The sequence below is a fragment of the Atta colombica genome, unplaced genomic scaffold (genome assembly GCF_001594045.1).
Source record: "Atta colombica isolate Treedump-2 unplaced genomic scaffold, Acol1.0 scaffold25, whole genome shotgun sequence".
In the NCBI taxonomy this organism is placed as follows: Eukaryota; Metazoa; Arthropoda; class Insecta; order Hymenoptera; family Formicidae; genus Atta; species Atta colombica.
Window position 1 is genome coordinate 10,638 of NW_017259348.1, and position 13,317 is coordinate 23,954.

A 13,317-nucleotide genomic window follows, 5' to 3' on the forward strand; every position below is an offset into this window, starting at 1 on the left:
CAATAGCTGCCAACTTGTAAAGCTGAAAAATCAAATTCATCGATAGATTAATAGGCCTTCTGCAATGAGTCATAAGTTATAAATCAGAAATCAGAAACTTGACTACTGTGATTGATTCATTTTTTATGATTTATAATTTATGAACTATGGTTTATTGAAGGCTTATAAGCTACTAACTCATTGTAGAATCAGCATTAAATTAACTTAAATTTTCACGATGAAAAATTTTACCATTGTCTAAAATCGATATAGCAACATATTAGGTACGGGAAAAAGTTCAAGGCGTTTTTTTAATGCCATCTAACGGAAAAAATGCCATGAACTTTTTCCCACACTTAATATAATTACCCGATATGATAGTGAAACGTTTAACAGGCACTGGTAAGCATGGAAGAAATGTCTTATATTCCTTTCTTTTTACAATCATATACCACCGTTCCTCTTTACAATTATTCCACCGCCTTGCTTCATCAGTGAATTAGCTCGAGGTTAGAATTAAACATGAGCGATGAGGTGGAATTGAAATGACATACACGCCATCCGGAAGCCGTTTGGGAAGACTCATCACCCAAAGGCACATGATATCTCCACTACTTCTTCACTGAAGTCAACGAAACACACCAACGAGTGATGTTTCCGAACGCAGCCTATTGTAGACGAGGCCCTCCCATCAGCGGAAATTTAAAGCGGAACGAAACAGCCGGACCAATCACAATTGCAGAAAAAAACAGATTAATGAGCATAATTATTTAGAATACGAACTACTCCTCTGATTTTGATGAAATTAGATTCATTTGACGCGTTTTTGCTAAAAAACGAAAGAATCTGTCAAAAAAAAGAAACATTGGAACAGTTTCGCGAATCGAGATATTAAGCATTAAAATTGATTATTGAGGTTAGGAAATCTGTCATATGGAGTGTATAGACAGTAATGTTTATTGGTTCGAGACGCTTACGCCGTCCCGAACAAAAAAAATAACATCCTATCCGCTTGGCTGCGGATTCCCCCTGAGTGTCCCACCTAGGTGTCCATCCCCGCATGTCATATCATCTTTGTTGTTTATCGAACGTTAAATAAAGATGACAAGAGAATCATCTAGGTGGGAATCTGAATACAGCCTAGCGTATAGCATATGTTACTTTTTTACCCGAGGCACAATGAAAGCTACATGTAGCACGATTATATGAACTAAATATCGATTTATCAGCTTTGAAAAATGGACGATGTATCCTAAGAAAAGTGGACGTTGCTATGTAATTTACATCCACTTTGTCAGAGGGCATAGTGCGTGGCAGCATGTTGCGGTCACAGGTTTTGAATCGTCATGTCTTCTCTCAGGTTTCCCTCTGGTTATACTGTAAAGATTTTCTATGTAAAAAAACATCCAAATAATAGGAGGGCTCAGTAGTGTTGACCAATAGAATAGATTCGAATGCGTTTTTCATCAGAGAGGTAATAATATTAATATTTGACATTTTATTAATCATGATATGTGCATTATATTTTTATCATTAAACAACTTTAGGCGTAATTCTCTTTAGTCTGCACAAGTGCAGAGTAATGCAGGTGACTGAATTCGCTATATTTGTCACACATGATAAACAAAAATCGGTGTGCGTTGAGTCGAGGATTGCTATAAGATGTAATATTTCTGAGACCGACGATTTGTAAATTAATATGGATGATGACTCGCGACTGTCACATTATGTATACATTTATATGGCCAACAGGGATAAACCATTGAAATTTGCATTTACTATTGGTGAAACCATCGAGTATTTGTGTATAAAGGTGTGAATGATTCTTTTTCTTTCAGTTAAATTAAACAGAATGAAATGTTATTGTATATCTTTATCAAAAATGAATGTTTCTGACTTGACGATTTTGAAAACTACTATCTGTTATCTATTAATCATACTGTATTATCATCTTTATTAATTAAAATTATAACAAGAAATTAGCTCTCTTGTTAAAATTTACTTATTTGTGTAGAATACAAATTAACAGTGACGTTAGAGCAATATAATTATATTTTTCTGCTTAATGTATCTGTTATGTACATACAGAATGTGTTATGTAACTTATTATACTGTACTTATTATACTTATTATTCTGTGAAAAATTTTTAATTGGTATAAGGTTACTATGGAATTGTAATTATAATTGTATGTTAAATCTACTTTTATCTATTTTTATTAATTTATTATTTTGTTAACAATTTGCACCTTTTTTATTATTTCTGCAAAATTAAATTTATTTTCCCATAACATATTTAAATAAATTTTGGTTATAATCTTTTATTTTTATCCTTGCAAAGCAATCTTAATATTTTTTTAAATCAAAACTATTTAACTTGTAGATATGCCATAACTTCAATATAAGTCCTTTAGCAAGACATCTGTTTGCACTGCAAAGTTATTCTTCAAAACTATGGTTCCCTTGTGGTCACATACTAGAAGAAGACTCGGAGAAATACAGATTCAACTTTCGCCTGAGATTCAAGCCATCTAGTATGGACAGGCTGAGAGAAATAGATTTAAATGCATATAATTATTATTTTGAACAAGTTCGTAAAGATGTATTGGATAACAAGGTACCTGACATTGTTTATGAAAAACATAAACATGAATTAATTGGCTTAGGAGTTAGTGATATGTATAGGTAACGTACAAGTCATTTTTTTTTTTGATAGAATATGGAATAAATGATGGTTGTTTATTTATTAAAATTTTTTCATTGCAGAGTAATGCTTGAAGAAGAACTCCCACGAGAAATTGTAGAATCAGAATATAAAAAATATATACCTAAGGAATGCATAAAAAGACATGCCTTTTTTATTAGAAAACCTATTCACAATGCACTTACAAAATTATCTGGATATGATGCTGCATATGTCAAGGAGCAGTATTTGAAACAGTTTGAACGCATGGCTCCAAATTATCCATATGAAGAATACACAGCATTAATGGATAAAGATGTTCCTAATCTAAGAGCTAAAGTCTTACTTAGGGTTACCATAGAGCAAGTAAAATACTGTGAGATTGACATTGGTACATGGAAAACGATTTGTAGGATAGAGGATATATCCACTCTCTCTATAGGGTAATAACAAATATATGCAATGTAACGTGTAACAATGTATTTCAGTACATTGGTTTTTCTTAATGCACAATCTTAAAACACAAATTAAAATAATTTTTATAGTCCATATTAGTAAAATATAATAAAAATAATGAATATATATTTATCTATTACGTTTTCATATTTTAGAAAGAATAATACTGTGTTAATTGGGAGGAGAACTGGCATACCATTGTGTGTACAATTTGACACAAAAGCGATTTTATTATCATTTGTATCCGCATTGGACGGATATTACCGCTTATCTGTTAAGTGGAATTTTAATCTGTGTAGTGGTGATCTTAGTATTATTACGCCTTCCTTAGAAAGATTACAAAAATTAAGGTGCCATGGACCAGTTGGGTAAGAATTTTACAAAATGAATTTTACAAAATGAAAGAAAGTTCTTACATATGTAATATTTACATATAGTCTTTAAAAATGTTTCAGAAAGGATTTCTCGTATACGAAGCTTAAAGAAAAATGTGCCAACGAGCCTGGAAGTTATATACTGCGCGAAAGTGAAACCGAGTATTGTGTTTATTACATCGACGTTTACAACAAAGACGGAACTATATCTTCCCAAGAAGTAGTAGAGACTAAACCTGATAAATTTGTAATGACAAACAGTTCTCGAGTATACGAATCTTTGAGACATTTAATTTCTTCATTCCAAAATCCGAATGAATCGATATATTTTGGAAAATGCTTGGGATTTTCGGAATATGGTATATATTAATTAGTCAAATGAAATGAATGAACATATATATTTTTTAGAAGGAAAATATCGAGTTTTAGTATTTCATTTATATACACTTATATATATATAGAGAGAGAATTTATTTTCTAGACAAGTCCAAATTATTACTTTGCGCTTTGGAAAACATCGTAAACGAAGTAGCGGCAGATGAGGAAATAATTACTACTCTATTGCAAGGTGGACCGCGATGCGTACCATGGAATGAATTGCAGGTATACAAAGCGATTGCAAAAAGTGACGAAGATTTGGATTGTTCCACGACAATGACGAGTTTACATCGAGCTATATGGCGAGTTGCTAAAGGCAAGAAGCTCGAGGTTATGATGAAGATACTGAAGACGGAGGAGAATAATTATACCAAAGAATTTTTAGAATTGGTCGGCAAATGGAGCCAACTGCGTTCAGTAGCTTTAGTTAGGTAAATATCAGAAATTTTAGAAAGGTAAAAGGTTAAATCGTGAAAGCGTGAAAATACTATGAAAATACTATGTTCTACTTTTCAGATTATATGGTATAACTGTAGCCCCGACGATCGGAATGCTACTCGAGCTAGTGAATTTGGGCCCGCTGGACAAGTACCTGTGCAACAATAGTAAATCTGTATTAACGGTTGATATGGTAGAAGCCACCGTCTGTTTGGCAACAGCTCTATGGCATTTGGTAAATTTCTCCAAATATTTGTGTTATATCTTAATGTTAATATCTTAAACATGCAAGAATATATAGGAGGAGAATCATGTAATTCATGGAAATATAAGATGCCGGAACGTTCTCGTACATTCACACACAGATAACAGCTTCATTGTCAAGTTGGGTGATCCTGGTCTCTTCACTTATACTGAGGACGAGTAAGTGAAGAAATAAAAATCTTTTTAATTATATTCATTGTTTTCTTTTCAAATTCAAATGTCATGTAATATAAGGATTCGCGATTTTTCGTTATTTTGCGCAGCATATATTGGATACCACCCGAATGTTACTTGGATTTTGCGTCAGCAAAATATAGTCTTCAAGCGGATATATGGGCACTGGCGACGACTATTTGGGAGATATTTTCCAGAGGGGCTTCTCCACCCAAATACCACAAAACTCATACTGTTAAAATGGTATATTTATTACGAATAAAAATTTCATTACGTTATTTTTTTTACGCTGATAGAATTATTTTATTAGAAACTCTGACTATGATTAAATGATATTGTCTTGCAGTATTATAAATGTGGAAACCGATTGCCTCCTCCTAAAGATTGTCCAAACGAAATCTATAAATTAATGTTGGAATGCTGGGGCAAAAATAATTCCATAGCAAGGAAACAACCTCAGGCTATTATGCGAGATATCAATCAGATTCTCTATGAAGTATATAACGCTCGTAGAACTCATACTTACGCTACTATATGCCCCAAGTTTTTTCGAGATGCCGATGGAAACAATGACGAGAATAGCAGTATTTATACAGAAGAAAGCAAATCAAATAGTGAATCACAAACGAGTTTGGTCACTGATTATACTAATATTACTTGGAACGATCATAGTGAGTTGATTTAAATCTTCTTAATAGCAAAAATCTTCTTAACAGCAAAAGTAATTGATATTATTCTTGATTAATTGATGCCATTTACGAAATAAAAATTTGATCAAATTATCTTTAGACATTAGAATAATTATGATCTTAATTTCTTTATTGTAATACAAGTATGTATTGTTTTACAAATAATAATATTTAATTGTGTGATAAGTGATATGAGACTTAAGAATTAAATTAATTTCTTTAAAAGCTACAGAGCAATTGATCAGCTATCAGAATCAAGACAGCAACATAGATGAATTGTCATTTTATTTGCGTTGGTTGAACAGCGAGTTGTACAAGATGCCATTTGCGGGTAATGGTAATGATTGTGGTCCGAGTTGCGAAGATAGCTCAGGCAAAACTAATAAAAGTAAAAGTAATGACAAGGCTTGCAACAGTAAAGATTGTTCTCAATGGCAGCGTACTTACGAGATAAATGAAAATTTGGATGTGATCTTGCAAGGACGTATAGGCGAAGGCTTTTATGGTGAAGTATATAAGGGTACGCTCAGAAGACGCAATGATAAGGAAATTGATTCGGAGCAGGATGTAGCCGTCAAAAAACTCAAGACGCAGGAGGACTCAGAAAATGTGCTTGACTTCGAAAGAGAAATTAAAATTATGGAGGTAAGTCATTGTTTAAGAATCAGTTGTTACTTTTTCAGGAATTATGTGTTTAAACTTTCTGTAAATTATATTCATTGTTCTTTTTTTAAATTTATTTTTAGAGACTCAATCATCCAAACATTGTAAAAATTTTGTGCTCAGTGGATCGAATTCTGGTGATGGAATTTATTCAATATGGTTCGTTGTTGAGTTATCTAAGTTCGCATCGGTACAGTCTTGCATGTAAAACACTATTAGGCTTCGCTCTAGACATCGTTGCGGGTATGGAGTATCTCGGTAGTATGAACATTGTTCACCGAGATTTAGCAGCGAGAAATATCCTAGTAGCGAACGAAGATCGAGTGAAAATCAGTGACTTCGGTCTTGCGCAAGTGATAGCTGCGAGTGATTATTATGTATTTAAAACTCTTCGTAATATTCCAATTAAATGGTAACTATTATAGATAGTATAATGATTAATATTAAAAATATGTTTATCTTTTTTCTCAATATTTTAACAATAATAGAATAAAATAACGTTTCACGTTTGAAAATATATATTACATAATATTTTATATTTTCTCCAATTCTTTTAAGATTGAATTATTTTTTTATCAGAGCAATAAACAATTTTTTTAGGTATGCACCGGAGAGCTTGAGGCATAACAAATTTTCAACGCGTTCGGATATGTGGTCATTTGGTGTGACAATGTACGAAGTTTTTAGTTATGGTGTCGATCCACAACTGTCAGTCAGAGTGGCTGAAAAAGAAATTTTAATGACGACTATAACGGACTTATCGAACGCATTGGAACGTGGCCACCGTCTTCCTTGTCCAAATAACTGTCCACAGGAAATTCATAGAAAATTGATGTTATCATGCTGGCAATTGAATAGTCATGAAAGACCGATTTTTGCTACTCTACGCGAAGATATCGAGCAACTACTTTGTAATTATTAGAATATTTTGTGATTCTATGCAAATATTTTAAAAATATGACGTATCCCACTTGTGATTCTTACATCAATGGGAGATTCTTTGACGAATCTATAGTAATTTATTTTTCAAAAAATGATGAAAAATTAATTTCATTCCTTTGATCTCTACACATAATTATATGTAGGTCAATTCTGTTTTTATATTTTTAGATGAATTTTAGAGAAAAGTATTCTTCTATAAAAATTTTAATTAAAAAAAATAGGAAATCAAGGAATCTGTCATTGGAAAATTAATAATATTTCTTAGATCTTGTATAGAAGAGATGTATCTAGTCGAAGATATTGTCGCCATTTTATTACATACTATGTGAAATATAGTGTTTAAGTACAATATCAGTTTATTACTCCCGAAATCATTTATAATTCTCATATTCCTTTTATAATTCTCCAATCAACTTCCTATAAATCAAGGCATGACGCAGGATGAAAGTCGGAATCAAATCGTTGATTACAAATTGATTGCATTCATATTGAACTAACACTAAACACCTCGTTTGAATTGATTGATAAATAATTTTTTATAATTGTACTAATTCGTCTTATTTATGAAAAATATAAAAATGTAAAAGTATTTCATTTATGATTTTTACTGCACTGGAAAATTTTCTTTGATGAGTGAATTTTATTTTTATATTTTTAGATAGATGGATTTTAAGGAAAAGATACATGTCTCTAAAAATTTCGGTTAATATTAATAATAACAGAAACAGCTCCGATAATCTTGACAACACAAAGTCAAGGAGCTGCTTCCGTTTATTAATATTTACCAAAATTTCATTTAGGAAAATAAAAAATATAGGATTTCTCGTTCAGTACATATACCTTTTTCATTTTTCTTGATATCGCAGAATTGAATATCTACTTTTTCCATTCTACATATAAATTTATATCTATATTTCAAAAGAACTTGTTTCTAACGATCACTTATAGAAAAGTAATAGTATACTGTAAAGTTAATATCTATGAATGCCGCAAAAGTATTTTTTTATGTTAAATTTTTTATAATTCTCACCTCAATTTTTACTATTATAATAGAAAAATTGAAACGATACAAATTATTTACAAACTATAATCTACGAAATAATTGCGCGTGAAAAAAAAACCATAGAAAAAACTAATGACAATTTCCATCTGGAGATCCCACCGATGGTTCTTTCCCATGAAAATAAGCGAATACTGAATAATTTACTGATCAATTCTTCCGACACCTTGAAATAATTTTCGCTTTCACGTTAAATGCATGCATTTTCCTTTGATATTATTTGCCTAATAACGCATGATGTTGGAAGAAAAAAAATAAAAAATGTAAAAATCAGACGGACTTTAGAGGGAAATTACTATAAGTAATACAACTCGCTTCTGCAGTCAGTCGCTTCTGTTGAGACTTTCGAAGCAAATGGAACATCCTGAAGAGCATTACTACAAATTTAACCGATTTCTTCTATCGGTTAGTGGACTGTGGCCTTATCAAAGCGAGTGGAGCGCTCATTTTACAAGAGCTGTTATCACTATTGTTATGCTGTCGTCTGTATTTGTTCAGGTAGTCGCAGCTTTAAAAAATAATTTTTTTTTTCAATTAAATATTAAATATTTCAACTAAAGATCGGAAATAACATATTAAAATACAAATAAAATTCAAACACAGTAACCAAACAGATGTTATTTTACCGTAACTATAACGAAGAGTATTAACGCGAGATATTTAATTGAATTATCTGTATTCTGGATTATTTTTCAATGAAATTATATTAATTATTCCACTTTTAACACTGTTTCTAGATTTCGAGCATGTTTATATCTGAAATTACTCTGGACTTTATAGTGGATGGGATACCATGTCTTCTACTTGTACTAGGTAGCCTGAGCAACTTGTATTCGCGTATAATACACATAGATAAAGTAAGTTTCTAAAAAATTTTTAGATCTTTATAATTTATATTAAACTCAATAGAATGCATCTTGTCCCCAATATGCAAAAATCTAGACTGCCATTAATTTTTAGATAAATAGAAAAAAAATTACTTTTGTATATACAATTGTATTTTAATGGAACGTTATTTAGCTTAATCTTACGCTAATTCAGACAATGGCGTGTTTTTATATTCACTGATATGTATTTAATAATAAATAAATAAAAGCTGTATACAGGCAAAATATGCAACATATACAATAACAATAATTATATTAGAACTCTCAAATGTTACAAACAATACAAAAATGTTAAACAATACAAAAAGATAAATATATATAGTAGGCTAATGAGAGTCAGCAACGATAAACGGTGTAATTATTTAGAGAACAATCAATAATCAGATTGATGTCTTCTTTTTTTTGAACGTTTCGACTCTCTTTGGAGTCCTCCTTCAGCAAGCAAGAATGATACAATTATATACAATGATATTATAAATAGCTCACATGTCCATAATGTTTAAGTCACTCGCAACTTGACAAAGATGCAGCGTTGTTAATCATCACGAAACATGAAGCTGAATGATAATTGCTAACCCTGGTAAAAAAATTAATAGAGAACGATATAAAAATCCTATTATTTTGAATATGAAATCTAATTCGTGAATTCACTAAGACTTTGAATCAAATCTTATAGGAATTTATACAAATCTTATAGAAATATCTTATAGAATCCAATAAAATACAATAAGATTCATATCCGATCATTCGTGATGTTCGCGAGGTCGATGATAGAAAATGAATATAAATATATAAAAAATGATACCAGAAAGTTTGCGAGTTATCACCTGTATCGCGTGTTTTCAATCATTGCTAATCATACAATTATAAAAAATAATGTCATAATTAGAAAATGATATAAAATAATGGAAATCCTATTGTTCTCAATCGTTTTCTCAATTTTTTTTACCAGGAAACAGTACCAATGCGTCTCAATGCCCATTGATATTTTTATTATCGATTTTTAAAAATATATGATGATTCTTTACTTATTACTTTCTTTTAGTTTAGAGAATTATTCGAGCGTATGTGGCAAGATTGGGCGTTACAAAAGACGCATTATGAGATCAAGATTATGCATGAGCATGCTGAGATCTCAAGATTATTCACATTCTATTACATAAGTAAGAGAAATCCTCGTTTTGTCTGCAGAAAAAAAGGACAAGCAGTCTATAACACCGAGACTATATTTCTATGTATAAGATTATGATAATCATTTTTTTTCATTATAAGCATCAAACATATTGATATATAATATAACTGTAAGGAGGATGGTACAATTGGAATCAGTAACCATTAATAAACAACACTTCGTTGATATATAACTGAGTTTATTATAATAAAGTATTATAAAGGTTAATGACTCGCTGTACATCTCCTACTTGGGAATCAGTATAAGACTGTTCACACACGCGGCATGAGCAGTATCTATGGGAGGCGCGTTGCCAACCTGTTCACGCCGCTCCACCGAACCGGGTCATTGGGAAAACTAGGAAAAATCCTTATCTCGAGGGCGCGCGCTAAATCAACATTTACGTCGAATATTAAATATGAACGATAGTAATACAATATCTCCACAATTCGGCCATTCTGAAGCATCGAATACAGTAGACCATGGTTTTATGTACTCGATACATGTACTTGTTTTCATTGGACCTTCGCATCTTACGCATGTCGTAAGAATTATTAGGTTTGACTTTTACTTTTATTTTATAAGGACCTTTTATAATCGCCATAAAGTATTTAGCGCAAAGTTTCTTACTGGGGCTTATTAATTCTTGATCTTTATATTTACAATACATCATTATGTAAAATGTAATCATGATTTTTCTTTAAAAATCTCCATAATAGCTCCGAATCATTTCTTAGAGTGTTTCTAATTCTAACTATAATAGGATACTATCTCCACTACTAATCGCCATAATTGGATAAGCCATAACAGCTAAGAGAATCAACATGTCTCATTCTAGCTAACCTTACGATCACGTCGAATTAACAAGGCCCATCTTGCAATCTTAGCAGACAACTTAGCTTTATTCATCGTTTGCTTAAAAGCTATACAATCAGTAAAAATCTTAAAACGTATTTGCAGGAGATAGTGGTGGAACTTTTCTAAGGCGGTTAATTTATTACGGTTAATACTTCGAGTTCATAGCTCGTATATCTGGATTTAACCTCTGTTATCTTATGACTTATATAATATATTGGATGCCATTTGTCATCGTCAGGGCTTTTTTGCAATAATATTGCCTTAAAACTGCCTTTATATGCATCAGTACGCAATTCGGTTTCACCTTTCGGATTAAATATTTTTAAAACTGGACCGTAACTTAAATTTAATTTCAATTGTTCAAAAGACTCTTTCTCATTAAGGGTAAACTGGAATGAATTTTCTTTCTTAAGCATAAAGAGACTTTGCTTTAATGCATAAAACTCGATAAATTTTCGAAAATAACCGGAGAGTCCAAGGAAACTCTGAACATCTTTTAATAAATTTGACTCTGGGAAATTCAAGACAGCTAAACAGGAGACGGATAAACTTTTCTGTTTTCTATTAGGTATCCGAGGTATTCTATCTTCGGTTGAAACAGCTGACATTTACTTTTATTGATATCTAAACCGTAGTCACTTGAAGAACTCTACGTAAACGTTTTATACTTTCTTCAGTCGCAATTACAATCAAGTCTAAATATAGCAATACGACTCCTTCGTTAATAAAAGGATGAAAGAGATGATTAATACACTTTTGGAAGACAGGAGGAATGCACAAACTAAAAGATACTTTCAAAAAGTGATACTGCCTCTAGGATAGGTAACAAAAGCAGTTTACTTACGGCTTTGTTTCTTTACGTCGACATAAACAAATCCATTCTTAAGATCTATCGTATTGAATATACGAACTTCTGCTAATCGATCTATTTGATCCTCTATTATAGGATATCCGGAAGCGGATATTTATCTTTTATTATTAATCTATTCAATTTCCTGTAATCGATGTATAGTCAGTGAGAACCGTCTTTTTTCTTAACAATCACTGTGGGACTCACATATTCAGATGAACAAAGTTCAACAATTCCTTCATTTACCCAATCATTCATCTGTTTCTCGACAATACCTTTCTCTTTTAATGCTAATCGTCGTAAACTCTGATAAATAGGCATTTCGTCCTTCAATGTAATTCTTAATTCAATGCCGGTTGTCTTAGCTTTGTTAGGTTAGGTTAGGTTAGGTTAGGTTGGTATGTCAACATCATATTTTCTACAATGTCTTTAGACTCTTCATCAATCATTACGGCAGTATGAATCTCATCCTCTTCCTTATCCGGCTATAACTTAATTTTTGCAAGGAAAATCGAAGCACTACTATTTATTAACGCTAATTTCATTTTGATCGATTTTTATTTCGGGTTGACTAATAAAATCATAAAATTACATTGATAGTTAATGCTTTGCAAAGGACCACATGAAACGTTAATGGAAAAAGGAGATCATCTACTGTAATTGTCGTCTGAAAATATCCGAACTTGACCTTGAGTCAAAAGTACTTTCAATTCCTGTAGTCTTGCAGTACTAACGTCCTGAAAATCTTCGCGCATCAAGGAGAGATGACCTGTATCTAACAATGCATTAAAAAAAACTTTTACCTTCAATCATTCTTTATACCTTTGGCTTATGCTAACAGAATTAACAAGAACATGCGTCGTTGCTTGCGTATTATTAGAGCTACTCTTATCTGGACAACTCTTAGATTCATGTCCGAAAGTATTACATTTGAAATATCTTTTACCCTTGTCCTTAAATTTGCACGTTCCTGACCTATGTCCACTCTCGCTACAGTTGTAACAATGGACTGCTGTCTTCATCATTTTTTTCGGATTATTTTTTGAAGATTTAGCATCTTCCTTGATCGTTTTGCTTACCATTGCACTTTTCAGGCTACCCTTATTAGATGCCCGCTTCTGTATCTTCTCAAATGAAGGCGAATTCTGAACTTACTATAGTCTTGAGCTCCGTATAATACTATCTTGTTATTGCCTTCCGGGGTACCATCAATAATATATTATATCACCGATTCAGTATCGATACTTCCTTGAGAAGCTAACTCTCTCATGACTAAATAATATTCTTGTAAGCCTTCGTCCTTCTTCAATCGGCTAACCTTCGATGCACATCGGCGCTGCTTACTCTACGACTAAATTCTTCTTTTAATTTCTCCCAAGACTGCGTCCATGCACAAATGTTTTGCCAATGCCCTTAAGAGATGTATAACTAAACACCAACTTCTATTTATTAA

General features: G+C 31.9%; 1 protein-coding gene across 5 annotated transcripts; it reads left to right on the plus strand.

Moving 5' to 3' along the window:
- The first annotated feature begins 1,218 nt into the window (after positions 1–1,218).
- On the plus strand, positions 1,219–7,059 carry LOC108688934 (tyrosine-protein kinase hopscotch-like). Of its 5 annotated transcripts, none has more exons than XM_018195481.1 (14): positions 1,219–1,453; positions 1,527–1,792; positions 2,361–2,662; positions 2,744–3,103; positions 3,272–3,484; positions 3,572–3,849; positions 3,972–4,299; positions 4,385–4,541; positions 4,608–4,729; positions 4,834–4,987; positions 5,091–5,415; positions 5,660–6,078; positions 6,180–6,508; positions 6,697–7,059. In XM_018195481.1, the coding sequence occupies exons 2-14, from the start codon at positions 1,679–1,681 to the stop codon at positions 7,016–7,018; spliced, it is 3,423 nt and encodes a 1,140-aa protein (XP_018050970.1). In that variant the 5' UTR covers positions 1,219–1,453; positions 1,527–1,678; the 3' UTR covers positions 7,019–7,059. The 5 variants fall into 5 exon arrangements, with proteins under 5 accessions (XP_018050970.1, XP_018050972.1, XP_018050971.1 ...); XM_018195483.1 differs by having other exon boundaries at positions 5,666–6,078; XM_018195482.1 differs by having other exon boundaries at positions 1,543–1,792.
- Positions 7,060–13,317: the final 6,258 nt, after the last annotated feature.

Bases quoted from the DNA above. Each gene is read 5' to 3' on its own strand.
- LOC108688934 (XM_018195481.1), top strand. From the start codon at position 1,679: ATGGATGATGACTCGCGACTGTCACATTATGTATACATTTATATGGCC. The intron at 3,104-3,271 runs GTAATAACAAAT...TTCATATTTTAG, and splicing joins ATATCCACTCTCTCTATAGG to AAAGAATAATACTGTGTTAA. The intron at 4,730-4,833 runs GTAAGTGAAGAA...TATTTTGCGCAG, and splicing joins TTCACTTATACTGAGGACGA to CATATATTGGATACCACCCG.